The sequence below is a fragment of the Ovis aries genome, chromosome 3 (assembly GCF_016772045.2).
Source record: "Ovis aries strain OAR_USU_Benz2616 breed Rambouillet chromosome 3, ARS-UI_Ramb_v3.0, whole genome shotgun sequence".
In the NCBI taxonomy this organism is placed as follows: domain Eukaryota; kingdom Metazoa; phylum Chordata; class Mammalia; order Artiodactyla; family Bovidae; genus Ovis; species Ovis aries.
In genome coordinates, this window is record NC_056056.1 from 165,851,322 (window position 1) to 165,866,802 (window position 15,481).

The 15,481-nt window shown below is 41.3% G+C and overlaps 1 protein-coding gene across 3 annotated transcripts in view; it reads right to left on the bottom strand.

Annotated features, from left to right (window-relative positions):
• Nucleotides 1-6,683: 6,683 nt before the first annotated feature.
• Nucleotides 6,684-15,481, bottom strand: part of LTA4H (leukotriene A4 hydrolase) — a 32,875-nt gene continuing 24,077 nt past the window's right edge. Inside the window, exons 14-19 of one of the 3 annotated variants that reach the window (XM_004006629.5) lie at nucleotides 15,352-15,422; nucleotides 12,646-12,700; nucleotides 10,942-11,037; nucleotides 8,394-8,476; nucleotides 7,641-7,745; nucleotides 6,684-6,971 (exon numbers count right to left, since the gene is read on the bottom strand). In XM_004006629.5, coding sequence (XP_004006678.1) covers nucleotides 6,854-6,971; nucleotides 7,641-7,745; nucleotides 8,394-8,476; nucleotides 10,942-11,037; nucleotides 12,646-12,700; nucleotides 15,352-15,422 — 528 coding nt within the window. In that variant the 3' untranslated portion in view covers nucleotides 6,684-6,853. Of the gene's footprint in view, nucleotides 6,972-7,640; nucleotides 7,746-8,393; nucleotides 8,477-10,929; nucleotides 11,038-12,645; nucleotides 12,701-15,351; nucleotides 15,423-15,481 lie in introns of all 3 variants that reach the window. The other 2 variants (XM_012174832.4, XM_027967630.3) reach the window with 2 other exon arrangements.

A 15,481-nucleotide genomic window follows, 5' to 3' on the forward strand; every position in this document is an offset into this window, starting at 1 on the left:
AGAATACTGCGGTGCATTGCCATTTCCTATGCCAGGGGATCTTCCCAACCCAGGGATCGAACCTGGGTCTCACATTTCCTGTATTATCCGACAGGTTCTTTACCACTAGTGCCACCTGGGAATCCCTCAGCACAGTTCGGTCGCTCAGTCATGTCCAACTCTTTGCGACCCTGTGAATCACAGCACGCCAGGCCTCCTGTCCATCACCAACTCCTGGAGTTCACTCAGACTCACGTCCATCGAGACAGTGATGCCATCCAGCCATCTCATCCTCTGTTGTCCCCTTCTCCTCCTGCCCCCAATCCCTCCCAGCATCAGAGTCTTTTCCAATGAGTCAACTCTTCGCATGAAGTGGCCAAAGTACTGGAGTTTCAGCTTCAACATCAGTCCTTCCAAAGAAATCCCAGGGCTGATCTCCTTTAGGATGGACTGGTTGGATCGCCTTGCAGTCCAAGGGACTCTCAAGAGTCTTCTCCAACACCACAGTTCAAAAGCATCAATTCTTCGTCACTCAGCTCTCTTCACAGTCCAATTCTCACATCCATACATGACCACTGGAAAACCATAGCCTTGACTAGATGGACCTTAGTTGGCAAAGTAATGTCTCTGATTTTCAACATGCTATCTAGGTTGGTTATAACTTTCCTTCCAAGGAGGAAGCGTCTTTTAATTTCATGGCTGCAGTCACCATCTGCAGTGATTTTGGAGCCCCCCAAAAAATAAAGTCTGACACTGTTTCCCCATCTATTTCCCATGAAGTGATGGGACCAGATGCCATGATCTTAGCTTTCTGAATGGTGAGCTTTAAGCCAACTTTTTCACTCTCTACTTTTACTTTCATCAAGAGGCTTTTAGTTCCTCTTCACTTTCTGCCATAAGGGCGGTGTCATCTGCATATCTGAGGTTATTGATATTTCTCCTGGCATTCTTGATTCCAGCTTGTGCTTCTTCCAGCCCATCATTTCTCATGATGTACTCTGCATAGGAGTTAAATAAGCCGGGTGACAATATACAGCCTTGACATACTCCTTTTCCTATTTGGAACCAGTCTGTTGTTCCATGTCCAGTCCTAACTGTTGCCTCCTGACCTGCATACAGATTTCTCAAGAGGCAGGTCAGGTGGTCTGGTATTCCCCTCTCTTGAAGAATTTTCCACAGTTTATTGTGATCCACAGAGTCAAAGCCTTCGGCATAGTCAATAAAGCAGAAACAGATGTCTTTCTGGAACTCTCTCGCTTTTTCAATGATCCAGCGGATGTTGGTAATTCGATCTCTGGTTCCTCTGCCTTTTTTAAAACCAGCTTGAACCATGGAAGTTCACGGTTCACGTATTGCTGAAGCCTGGCTTGGAGAATTTTGAGCATTACTTTACTAGCATGTGAGATGAGTGCAATTGTGCAGTAGTTTGAGCATTCTTTGGCATTGCCTTTCTTTGGGATTGGAATGAAAACTGACTGTTTCCAGTCCTGTGGCCACTGCCAAGTCTTCCAAATTTGCTAGCATATTGAGTGCAGCACTTTCACAGCATCATCTTTCAGGATTTGAACTAGCTCTACTGGAATTCATCACCTCCACTAGCTTTGTTCGTAGTGATGCTTTCTAAGTCCCACTTGAATTCACATTCCAGGATGTCTGGCTCTAGGTGAGTGATCACACCATCGTGATTATCTTGGTCTTGAAGATCCTTTTTGTATAGTTCTTCTGTGTATTCTTGCCACCTCTTCTTAGTATCTTATGTTTCTGTTAGGTCCATACCATTTCTGTCCTTTATCGAGCCCATCTTTGCATGAAATGTTCCCTTGGTATCTCTAATTTTCTTGAAGAGATCTCTAGTCTTTCCCATTCTGTTGTTTTCCTCTATTTCTTTGCATTGATTGCTGAGGAAGGCTTTCTTATCTCTTCTTGCTCTTCTTTGGAACTCTGCATTCAGGTGCTTATATCTTTCCTTTTCTCCTTTGCTTTTCATGTCTCTTCTTTTCACAGCTATTTGTAAGGCCTCCTCAGACAGCCATTTTGCTTTTTTGCATTTCTTTTCCATGGGGATGGTCTTGATCCCTGTCTCCTGTACAGTGTCATGAACCTCCATCCATAGTTCATCAGGCACTCTATCTTTCAGATCTAGTCCCTTAAATCTATTTCTCACTTGCACTGTATAATCATAAAGGATTTGATTTAGGTCATACCTGAATGGTCTAGTGGTTTTCCCTACTTTCTTCAATTTCAGTCTGAATTTGGCAATAAGGAGTTCATGATCTGAGCCACAATCAGCTCCTGGTCTTGTTTTTGTTGACTGTATAGAGCTTCTCCATCTTTGGCTGCAAAGAATATAATCAATCTGATTTCGGTATTGACCATCTGGTGATGTCCATGTGTAGAGTCTTCTCTTGTGTTGTTGGAAGAGGGTGTTTGCTATGACCAGTGCAGTTTCTTGGCAAAACTCTATTAGTCTTTGCCCTGCTTCATTCCGCATTCAAAGGCCAAATTTGCCTGTTACTCCAGGTGTTTCTTGACTTCCTACTTTTGCATTCCAGTCCCCTATAATGAAAAGGACATCTTTTTTGGGTGTTAGTTCTAAAAGGTCTTGTAGGTCTTCATAGAACCGTTCAACTTCAGCTTCTTCAGCATTACTGGTTGGGGCATAGACTTGGATTACTGTGATATTGAATGGTTTGCCTTGGAAACGAACAGAGATCATTCTGTCGTTTTTTAGATTGCATCCAAGTACTGCATTTTGGACTCTTTTGTTGACCATGATGGCTACTCCATTTCTTCTGAGGGAGTCCTGTCCACAGTAGTAGATATAATGGTCATCTGAGTTAAATTCACCCATTCCAGTCCATTTTAGTTCTCTGATTCCTAGAATGTCAATGTTCACTCTTGCCAGTGGGAATCCCTACCTGTGCTCAAATCCTAGCCCTGCCATTTCCTGACTGTGTGACCTCTGGGCAAGTTACTTGACTTCTCTGGGCCTCAGTTTCTTCACCTACAAAATGAAGATGATAGTAGTACCTATTTCAAAGGGCTTTTTGGAGGACTAAATGAGTTCATACATGCAAAGCTCTTAGAGCAGCACCAGGTACAATGGAAATGCTATGAAATTGTCTGTGATGACTATCATTGAGACTTTTTAAAACAATATATTAAAAAAATATTTATTTGGCTACATCATGTCTTATCTGAGGCACACGAGATCTTCATTGCATCATGAGTGATCTTTCTTTGCTTGGCTAGATATTTCTTATTTCTTCAATCTCATTTTAGGCCTTCTCTTCTCCAGGAAGCATCCTCTAAACCCCTCTGCTAAGCTGCTGCTGCTAAGTCACTTCAGTTGTGTCCGGCTCTGTGCAACCCCAAAGACGGCAGCCCACCAGGCCCCTCCATCCCTGGGATTCCCCAGGCAAGAACACTGGAGTGGGTCACCATTTCCTTCTCCTAAACCCTTCAGTGGGGGTAAATGGCCCTTCTCTGGGCTGCTTCCCTTCTTCTTTAGCATTATATAGAAGTTTTTTTTTTTTAATTGAAGCATAGTTGATTTACAGTGTTAATTATTGCTATACAGCAACTGTGATTCAGTTGTATATACATATATACATTCTTTTTAAAAGTCTTTTGCATAATGGTTTATCACAGTATATTGACTATAGTTCCCTGTGCTATACAGGAGGACCTTTTTATCCATACTATATGTAACAGCTTACATCTGCCAACCACAGCCTCCCACTCCCTCTCTCCCCCAGCCACCTCCCCATAGCAACCACCAATCTGTACTCTGTCTGTGATTCTGTTTGTTTCATGGAGAGGTTCATTTGTATCATACTTTAGATTCCACATGTAAGTGACATCATATAGTATTCATCTTTCTCTTTTGGACTTACTTCACTTAGTATGATAATCTCTAGTTGCATCCATGCTGTTGCAAATGGCATTATTTCATTCTTTTTTATGGCTAAGCAGTATTCTACTATATATAAATGTGAAAGAAAGACAGTGAAAGTTTGCTCGGTTGTGTCCGACTTTTTGCGACCCCATGGACTGTAGCCTGCCAGGTTCCTCTGTCCATGGAATTCTCCAGGCAAGAATACGGGAGTGGGTAGCTGTTCCGTTCTCCAGGGGATCTTCCCAACCCAGGGATCAAACCCATGTCTCCTGCATTGCAGGCAGATTCTTTATCGACTGAACCAGCAGGGAAGTGCCTGCATGTATGCACCATATCTTTATCCATTCATCTGTCGATGGACATTCCGATTGTTTCCATGTCTTGGCTATTGTGAATAGTGCTGCTATGAACACAGGGGTGCATGTATCTTTTTGAATAGTTTTGTCTGGATATATACCCAGGAGTGGGATTGCAGGATCATGTGGAAGTTCTGTTTTTAGTTTTCTGAGGAGCCTCCATACTATTCTCCACAGTGGCTGCACCAATGTACACTCCCACGTTGGATGAGTCTCTTTTCTCCACACCCAGAAATTACTCATTTTTGTTCACTCAAAAATTATGTATGAACCCAGCTGGGTACAAAGACATTCAACATACACTTATTAGCTGAGTAAGTGTACGTTGAGCTGAGTAAGTGTATTTGCTGAGTTCAAAGACATTCTACATACACTTATTGCTGCTGCTGCTGCTAAGTGGCTTCAGTTATGTCCGACTCTGTGCGACCCCATAGACAGCAGCCCACCAGGCTCCTCTGTCCCCGGGATTCTCCAGACAAGAATACTGAAGTGGGTTGCCATACACGTATTAGCTGAGTTAAATGTATGTTGAGCTGATTAAGTGTATTAGCTGAATAAGCGTAGCTGCCACTGAGCTGGCTCCAGGTAAATCTCTATGAACGTTTGTCTTTAGCGCCCCCTACCTCCTGCATCCCTGGCCCCAATTCATGTTCAGTATCACTAATCAGTGTAACTGAAAAAGGACATTAGCTTAGAGTATGGGGTATGTTTATAGATCAAGAGAAGACTCCTAAAGCATCATCTGCGTCCATGGATTTGCTCAAGTCCAATCACTTAGGGCTTCCCAGGTGGCCCAACGGTAAAGAATCTGCCTGCCGAAGCAAGAGATGCATGTTCTATCCCTGGGGTTGGGAAGACCCCTTGGAGGAGGAAATGGCAACTCCAGTATTCCTGCCTGGAGAATCCCATGGACAGAGGAGACTGGCAGGCTATATAGTCCATGGTGTTGCAGAGAGTCAGACACAACTGAGTAACTGAGAATGCAGAGAGTCATAAAGAATGTGACTATATACCATGAATGTGAGCTGAACTCTGTCCTCTGATAGTCCCAGCATGAGTGAGAGCAAGACCTTGAAAACAGAATCACACTGCAGCGTAGAAACATGCCCAAAGGGAGAGGCCTGTTTGGGAGAGTGAAAGCGGGGAAGTCTCAGGATTACAAGAAGGGCCAAGGTGTTTGCTTCAATTTAAGACCTTCCCCCTCTTTTTGCATTAGCACTTTTGGAAGGTATTTAATGATGATATACCCCAACCTACATTTATCCTTCAAGACACCATTCCTCTTTGCTAGAGTTTATTTGGCCATGGGTGGATCAAAGCTGGGTCAGAGTCTCACCTATGGGAATTTGGAATTAAGACAGTCTCTCCACATGGTAAGAACTATCTGCAACAGCAAAGCTAGGGGTGGCTGGACTATACAAGGTGGGCCAGTAGTTCAGCCACTCAGTTGTGTCCGACTGTTTGCAAATAGAAGTGGAAGATAAAAGAGTACTGATGTCTCTCCTGTCCTGGTGTTAGTGCCCTTCTGTCTGTCCTCAGATGCTGATAACCTCCCCTTACCCTGTATTCTTAAAATAATCCTTTTGCTTTTCTGAAGTCTAGTCATCAGGGTTGCTATCACTTACGATCAAAGCATCCTAACAGTGGTTCCCAAACTCCGTGCTGAGGCACCCTAGGGCACTTGATTACACTCATGGGGGTACTTTGTTACTCTCTCACGTGGATCAACTTGTTGCATTGTTTTCAATTATTTCTTTCTCGGTGTTGTATGCTGTTTGTTGGTGGAGAATGTTTGCTGATCACTAAGGAAAAGAATCTGATGCTGGGAGGGATTGGGGGCAGGAGAAGGGGACGACAGAGGATGAGATGGCTGGATGGCATCACTGACTCGATGGACGTGAGTCTGAGTGAACTCCGAGAGTTGGTGATGGATAGGGAGGCCTGGCATGCTGCAATTCATGGGGTTGCAAAGAGTCGGACACGACTGAGCAACTGAACTGAACTGAAGGAGATGAGGCAGGTTGAAAAGATGGTCGCGTAATACCTGAGGGAAGAAGCAGGGTATTCAGGTTGACCATCTGACCCTTACAGACAGGAGAACAGACCAGCAGGGGATCCAGGTATAGGGAGCAGAGTGCTCCCACCAGTTTATATATTTTTGGTAAGGGAGTTGATCCTATGTCCACCAGCTGGGTGATGAGCAAATCTAACCAAGTATTCATGTGTAAGTTTATTTAAAAAGAAAAATCTTAATTATGCTGAATTTTTGGTGTGCAGAAGACTCAAATTAGAGAGCTTAAAATAAGAGGTAAATAATAATATGTTGACATGTCTATCTTGTGACCATATAGGGAGAAAATGAATATGAAATAACTGAGACACCTGACATTTATAAATCCAAAGGTTAAGCTTTGCTAAAATTCACTGTACAAAGAATACGCCACCAGGGGTGCAGCAGGGGGAGGCAGCTCAGCTTTATTTACGAAAAAAATAACTGACAAAACAATAAAAAACCAAAACTAAAAGACATTTTTAATTACAATGTGAGCTGAAGTGTTGTATTCTTTTATGAATTTGATTTTAAAAAGAGAAATATCTGACACCACCAATGGGCAGGTCCTTAATCCACTTTTAAATCTTTCCCCACAAGCATGGCAGTCACAGGGTGCATGGACGCCTTGTGCTCCTGGTAGGTACGGATGGCTTGATCATGGGATTTGTCAAAGGCAGCAAGGTCCCTGCGTTAAAAAAAAAAAAAGATAATGACTTGTTGACTTGTTTTGGCAAATTTTATTATGCTTGCAAAGCAAACAGATTAATAATAGATATGCCAGGTTATATTTTTTTCAGAATTCCTGTCAAATTAATAGTCAAAATAATTTCACTGAGGTATTTTTAAATTGTATCTTGTGGCCAAGATAACAACTTTTTTCAATTTTACCAAGCATTCCTTTATTAAATGTCAAGCAACCTATTCTTCTACTTAATTGCAACATTTGAGTTAAAACAGGTTTGGATTTACCTGCTTGATCTTTCTTGCATTTAACTTCAGACACTTTATTCTTGTGCTTCCCTACTCACCAATGATATTCTACTTGATTTTAAAGATCTTCCTGTGTATATAAGATTGCCTTCAATTTATTTCCTTTTCAGCAGCATCTAATCCTATTTGGCTGGCCCATAACAGATAATCTTCTTAATAAGCTAACAAAATCATCTCAAATTTAAAACATTTAGAAATGTTAACTCCTATTCCAAAATTGTATCTATAATCTTTAACAAATTTAAAAATATTATTTTTAGATTGCACTTTACAAAGTATTATAGCAACAACAAAAATATCTGTTTAAGATTTTTCTTTCCCATTCTTAATGTAAAATCAAAGCACAGTAAGGCTTGGTTCTTACTTGAATAAGGGCCGTGTAAACTTCATCCTTCCTTGTTCAGTTGCCATTTTTAGAGCCAAAGGAATTGCTTCCTCCCATTTCGATTGAATGCAGAGTCGTAACCATCTAAAAGGAGGATTTTAGGGGGTATGGGGTGGGAAATGAGGTGGAAACAGGATATGACAGGCATATCTGAAAACTTTTATAATGATAAATAATCCCATTATAGCTGCACTGTACACCACTTTATATTATGTCCTTCTGAGAATCTCAAATCCTTATATATTTCATTCAATAATTGGAGAAGAGAAGGAAGAAGAGTGTGTTCTTGAAAAATATCATGTTTTAGAATTTGGATTATGTAGGTGCTCATGGGTCTAACATATGTAATTCATGAAGGAATTAAACTTTGATTCAGGCTTATACTACCAAATTTAAATTAAGAAAGATGGACAGAATCAAAGATTTCTGGATGTTGCCATTTCAGAGCTCGTTTGGTTAGTTGTGGAAGAGTGATGATTTACCACTGGATCCTTAATTCTAATTTTTTTAAAGGCAAGAAAAGCTTACAGAAAATTCTAACAAAAATTAATATGATCATATTACAGACACTGCAACTATTCCTTAAAGACCACTATAATTCTGTATCTAGATGCAGTAAATTTAACAAGGATTTCTTGAGACTCATGTATGTCTCATATGCTGCTTCCCCTGTCTCTACCTGTTAAACTAGTTTTCCACTTTCTTCCACAGAGACAAGTTAAAATGATGTACCTGAATCGTATTTCAGAATTGTTAATGGCATTGAAGTTGTACACCTCTTGCATTCGCTTTATGTGCCCCAATGGAAGAGGTGCCTAGAGCAAAATAAAGAAGTATAATGTATCATTTCAACAGGATTCCTTGGAAGAAAGGAGTGGGAGAGAAATTCTTAGCCAGATTAAAATCCTCAAGTGTATAATACAGCAATAAGTTAGATAAAAATAAACAAATGCACACTAAGATAAATTTTGTGCCAACTTATTCTGAATACAGATGTCCTGCTAGAAGGCAAAGTGTCAGTCACTCAGTCGTGTCCAACTCTTTGCGACCCCACAGACTGTAGGCCACCAGGCTCCACAGAATTCTCCAGGCAAGAATACTGGAGTGGTTAGCCACTTCCTTCTCCAGGGGCTCTTCCTCACCCAGGTCTCCTGCAATGCAGGCAGATCCTTTACCATCTGAGCCACCAGGGAAGCACTACAGAGCCAAGGGTTAATTTAATTTGCAAGATACACAGAGAATTAAATGAGAAGTACTCTCTTGAGACTTTTGGATGTATATAAATAGTAACTTTCAGACCCTTTCCAGAATCTTTCAAGTTCTTCCTTATACTTTACATATCTTATTCTATTCTCCAGATTCAATCACAGTTAATTTTCTTCCTCACTGAGTTCCCCCAGTGTTATCTTTGTATGTTTCCTCTGAAATCCCTTTTAAATTATCTATATCCCTACAAAATAGCAGCTTTTAAATTTTTATCTTACAGGCCCTTTTCAGAATCTGATGACTATTATGTACCCTTTCCTTAAGGGGAAAGTACATCTATAAACACAAACTTATGTGTACAGTTTCAGGGGGTTCATCAACTCTTGTGCCCAAGTGGTGTGTGTGTGAGAGTGTGCTCACTCATGTCTGACTCTTTGCAACCTCACAGACTATAGCTCACTGGGCTCCTCTGTCTGTGGAATTTTCCAGGCAAGAATAATGGAATGGGTTGCCCTTTCCTCCTCCAGGGGATCTTCCCAACCCAGGGATTGAACCCACATCTCTTTCATCTCCTGCACTGGCAGGCGGATTCTTTACCACTGTGCCATCTGGGAAGCCCCTGTGCCCAGGTTAACCCGCCCTAAAGGGAGAACAAGTTTGGGTGAAGGAGAGAAAGAAGAGTTCAGTTTGGTCAAGCGGAGAGTCCGTGGTGCCTGCATGATGCAGGCTGGGGAACCATGAGGTAGTTGGTAATTCTGCTCCAGCCATGACTTTATCTTACAGAACCTCACTCCCACTCATTAACCATCTCTGCTCTCACTGACTGCGAGACCCTTCCCGAATTGTTTCAGTTCAACTCAGCTCCAAGTCAAGCCAGGCTGGCCAGCTGGTTAAAGTCTTGTCCTCAGTGCCCTTCCTCTCCCAGTGCTTGACGTGCCTGCTCCCCAGTCATCCCATCATTTCTCTTTTCGCAGTTCCAGGAGACAGGGCAGGAGGGGCTACAGAAGTGTGTGAGGATGGCTTCATGCACTAAAAAATGCTCTAAAGCGCCTATTGCTGTAAAGTGCTATTCATCTTGTATCGATTCCACAGGAAATTCTGTTCAAAAGTCTCCATCCCTCTCAAGGTCCTTAGAAGTGTTAACTCTAAGGTCTAGGGACCTGTCTTATAATAAGAAAGACCTCACTGTGTCCCACTCAGTTTACAGCATCTCCTCTCAGCTGTGCATATTCATTCAATCCCCTGGCTTTGACACCTTCAAGTCTGCCTGGACTTCTTCCTGTTAACCCCTAATCCAGTGAATCCTCAAACCCCCTGCTCCATCTTGTGATCTCCTTCTCCTGTTCTTTCCCTTCCCACCAGCTCCCTCCCTCCTGTCCCGGGCTCCTTTGAGTCTCCCAACTAACTTCACTGCCAGCATTCCTCATTCCATCCAGCCTCCCCAGCATCAGAGGAATAGTCGTCATAATCACCATTGCATCAGATGACTCATCGTTAAAAATGTGAAATCCTTTGCTCCTATCTAGAATCACATCTAACATTCCTAGCCTGGCATTCCAGACTTGTCACATCAGGTCCCAGCAGTCTTTCTTGTGTTCTCTCCATTAACCTCTTTCCCAAACCCACAGCTTCCTCCTCCTGCAACGCCAGCCACACTCTGTCATGTTCTAGTCCTTCCGACTTGAATTTCTACCCCCCTGCTGACTGTTCTGCTCAGATCAATCCCCAGTCCCCCCAAATCCTTCCTGATTACCCCAGTTGGAAGGGAATCCTCCTTCCCTTTTTTTACAAATGACACCTAAAATTCCTCCTTTTACTGCTAAATTTTGCATGTGTGACCTTTCCTAGTAGCTTATAAACTTTTTAAGGACACGGGATATTTCTTTCTTACATACTTTTATATTCAGCACTGTATTAAACATAGCAGGCATTCAATCAACAAACGTTTTTAAGTAAACAAATGAATTTTAACAAATCATTTTTTTCTGTTAGTTTCCACATTAATACTTTTCCAATACTGTGCCCTTATGCCCATTTTAATTTCTAATATTTTAGTACTTACACTAGTACTTACACTCTGGAGCATCTGTGCTAAAAATTCATTCACTTGATGGGAAGAGAAGTCTTTTAGGTCTGCTGAGCTGAATGAATTTAAATCATCATCTTTGGCCTGAAATAAATGTTGCCTGATTATTTACATTCATGTACAACTCCGCAAAATGTATTGGTTTATATGACATAAAAGTTAAGAAAGAAATACATAAGATTATAAAAAAATTAAATTAAGCGTTAGCTATTTTAAATCATTCTGAGATGGCATCAGTGTAAGTTAAAGCGCTGATATGATTCCTAGATCTATATTACTTAAGAAAAATTAGACTGTCAGGAGTGGAGGAAACTTTTGACATCCTCTGCCATTTGTATTATATAGATTTCCAAAGTAAAGAAACACTGCAAAATACATGGCAGGTAATTTACAGGCCAATTCAAACATGTGGGTAAAAAGTCATATTGCATATTCTTTAAAATACCACACTAAGGAACACATAAGGCCACAAACAGATCTTTCCCTTCATCTCCACATATTCTATTTGCCCCTGCTTAAATCTTGGAAATTGTCTAAGGAAAAAAAAGTGCTTCTGTACTTTTCAAATTAGGATTCACTGTGATTTATCTTTGAGGAAATGATTAAGGAATATTAATAAAGCTTATCAAAATGGGTATTTTTAGAATCTTTTAAAATAGTTTCAAATTATTTTAAACTAGGGTTTCTTTTAAAAGAAATATATGCAAAGGTTTGGAAAAAAAAATCAAATAGGACCAAATGAAAAATTCCTCTGCTTTTGCTCCCTGTCTCTAAGTCCCACTCCTCAGAAACCTATATTAATAGTTCCTTGTATATCCCTCCTGAAAATTTAATGTATGCATATACATCTTTGTATAGAAGCATTATTTTACAGCCTCCTCCCCTTCAGAATGCCCTTAATATCAGAACTTCTTCCCTTTTTAGAAACTGATCTTAATATTAGAAGTTACAGATCTCATTCTCTGCTTAAAAACATGCAAATTTAAACTGTCGAGGATACACTCATTAGTGGTAAAAACATAAAGAACAGGGAAAAAGATAAAACCAAAATTCAGGGTCATGGTTCCATGGCAGGGCCAGGTGGGTACAGAGAAGAATGAGGTGGGGAGGGCAAAGTGCGGACAGAGGAGGTACATGTGAGCACAGCCAGCCTCTGCTCTGACGAGAAACTGTTGAATTTTATATTTTCTTATGTTCATATTTTATTTAAAACCAGAGTATCTTTGTCATGGTTTCTTGTGGTGTTTTCCTGGTTTGCCTTACTCCTGATTTGGTTTCTTTTCCTTTTGCTGGCTTTCCCTTGGTTCTCCTAATACCTGGAGCTTTCTACTCCTCTCTTACACTCCATTCCCAAACTTTGGGGGAAACTATGCCTCCCTATCTCTTCTTCTAAGGGCCCCTATATTCATCGTTCCCAAAAATCATTTCCTCTCCCCTAAGAGGCCTATATTCCCCTTTCCCTTTTAAGATCAAGAAAATCAGAACCAATACCATCAACATCCATTTGTTTTCCCCTCAAATTTAACTTTACACACTGGGGGCTGGTATATATTATTTTGGACAAACCAGACTGAATGAATAGCCTTTCCGAGCACATGAGTTCATAAGTAAAGCACCACTCCCTGACTTCATTGAGCAGAGACATATTTGTACAATTCAAAAAGGAGGCAAAAACCATACATTACTACTCACAGTGATCCATCTTTGACTCAAGGAAATGCAAGCATTTGTCAGGGTCATATCATAACTGCAACAATGAAAAAATATTAGAGTTTATATTTTATCCAAAACCACATGCTTTTGCATCAATGCCATTCTGAAATTATAGAACATACTTAAATCTCAAAGTTCTTTTGAAAATAACCCCGGAGTGATGGCAATAGGAAATCTACCTGATTTAAATATGACTGATATCCTCTAAGAACATAGAAATCCAAGTAGATACCAAATTAATGAAGCACTGGATTATTTTTTTATTTATTATTATTGCCTGTGCTGGGTCTTTGTTGCTTCACGGGGGCTTTCTCTCACTGTAGCAAGCAGGGGCTACTTTCCATCGCTCTGTGTGGTCTTCTCATTGTGGTATGCGGGCTTCTCAGTGTAGCGGCTGCTCTTGTCACGGAGCACAAGCTCTAGAGCCTGGGTTCAGTAGCTGTGGCGCACTGGCTTACTTGCCCCGAGGCGTGTGGGATCCAACCGCTGTCCCTTGCACTGCAGGGTGGATTCTTGACCACCAGGGAAGCCCCAACACTGGATTGTGCATTGGAGAGAATGGCAAACATCGTAGCAGAGACTGTCACGTGCTTCAGTAGTATGTGCTGAAGGGGCTGGGCTGAGTATATGCAGTGTTTCCTGATGGCAGGAGCAGTTGAGGGTACACAGGACAACATGGCAAACACCACAAGGTCCTTGCTGTCGTGGATTTTACCTCCCATGGTTCCAACCTTCTAATCATCCACCAGATCTGCCAGTAACTGCTATGTGCTAGGCACTATTCTAGATGATGGGGAAATAATGGTGACACCCTTGGGAGACTCTGAAATCTTGTGATTTTGTTCCTCTCTTTTCAGAAGAAAGAAGAATTAACAAACCCTGACCATTAAGCAAAGCAACTTATGTTAAGGTTTATGCGTCCTCAGCTTGGAAAACAAATCATGCATTTTGCAACAATGGAAGAGACCATGTAATGTGTGTGAAATTCTTGTAAAACATCTCTCTTTGTCTGTAAGTCATGCTTGCTTGATGTGAAATGTTTCTGTTAGAACACAGAGGGGTACCTGTCTTGCAGGGCCTATATGAGGTAAGTTTTGATTAGAAGTGACCACTGAACTTGCTTTCAAGAGTTTGTGCCATGGGGCAAGATAATAAAAGGGTCAAAGCAGTGACCTTCTTTTTGTTTGCATTTTGTTTTGTGGCCCCATGGCTTGTGGGATTTTAATTTCCTGACGAGGGATTGAACCTGGGCCCTTAGCAATGAGAGCGTGGAGTCCTAACCACTGTGCAACCAGAGAGTTTCCAGCAGTGATCTTTTTTGAATTAGTTGCCAGTTTATTTTCATGACGTAGTCAGGCTGTGAGCAGCGGGCAGGCCCTTTTGACTGCCCTCGAGCCCAAAGTGGGACCAGAGGTCCTTGACTGCTCAGGATGTAAATTACCTTCAATTAGAACATGACTTAGCACTGATTTCATAAGAAATAGCAGGACAGTAAAAAAAAACAACAACAAAACAAACCAACCTTCAGCTGGTTTGTTTCTTGGTGCCTGAAACTTCCTTCTCAATGTAACAAAAAAAATTAAATAAGGATTAGCCCAGGAAGGCGAAGCAACCCTTTCTTAGGGAAAGGTCCTAGGAAAAGTAACGAGTGAACCAGGTATGAGCCCTGTTTTCCTGGTGCTTCAGTGGAGTGAAGAAGAAAGACTTAATAATTACACAAATAAATTTAAGATTACAATCGTGGCAACAACTGTGAAGAAGTGATCCACAGCACTGAGAAGCCCAAAATGGGAGACTTGACTTAGGTCAAGGAGTGCTCCCATGAGAAAGTGGTTCTTGAGTTGAGACTGAAATTAACCGTAAAGAGTACTCAGGTAGAGGGAACAGCAAGTTCCTGGCTGCAACACAGAATAGTCAGCATCTCTGAACAGGACTCTTGGAAGACCAGGATTCAGGCCCCTGCTTTAAGGAGGGTGCTTTGTTTAAAAGGCAGTATAATGGGTTGATGGCAACCAAGGTTTAAATCTCAACTCTCATTACCTGCTGTGCAACCTTTGGCAAGACACTTTACTCTAGCTAAGCCTAATATACCTCCTCTGGAAGTGGGGATGGTAATTTATGACACTATTGTAATAATGAACATAAGGCTTTTGTATTATTTTTCTTATTGCAAAGGTTTTCAAGAAAAGGGTAGTATCTTATTCTTTCCTGTATCTCTCACCATCTTTGTGCAGAAAGGAGGCACTAAATAACTGTTGTTGTTGTTTAGTTGCTTTGTCATATCCGACTCTTTGCGACTCCACAAACTATAGCCTGACAGGCTCCTCTGTCCAAGGGATTTCCCAGGCAAGAATACTGGAGTGGGTTGCCATTTCCTTCTCCAGGGGAATCTTCCCAACCCAGGGATCAAACCTGCATCTCCTACATTGGCAGGCAGTTTCTTTAACACTGAGACACCATAGAAGCCCTCTCAGTAATTACCCACAATGACTTGAACTAATTTATACTTATAATATCACGGAAATTACTTTTTTGACCCCAGGGTTAAGCTTCTAACACCTAAGAACTCAACTTTTATTACAAACTAGTAATAGCTTAAGGAAGGCATAAAATTCTCTCAGATACTTTGAGGAGCTCTAGGATTTCAGAGAATGAGAAGGAAAGCATTAGAATGTAAGCACTTACTTGGGTTTTACAGGGGGCAGTCCAGGAGAGTACAGCCAGGTGTTCCAATCCACTTGATTGAGAATATCAACCTGAGAAGAGAAGGCACATGCAGTTTGCTACAGAACAGTCTTTTCTATTGAAAAAAAAA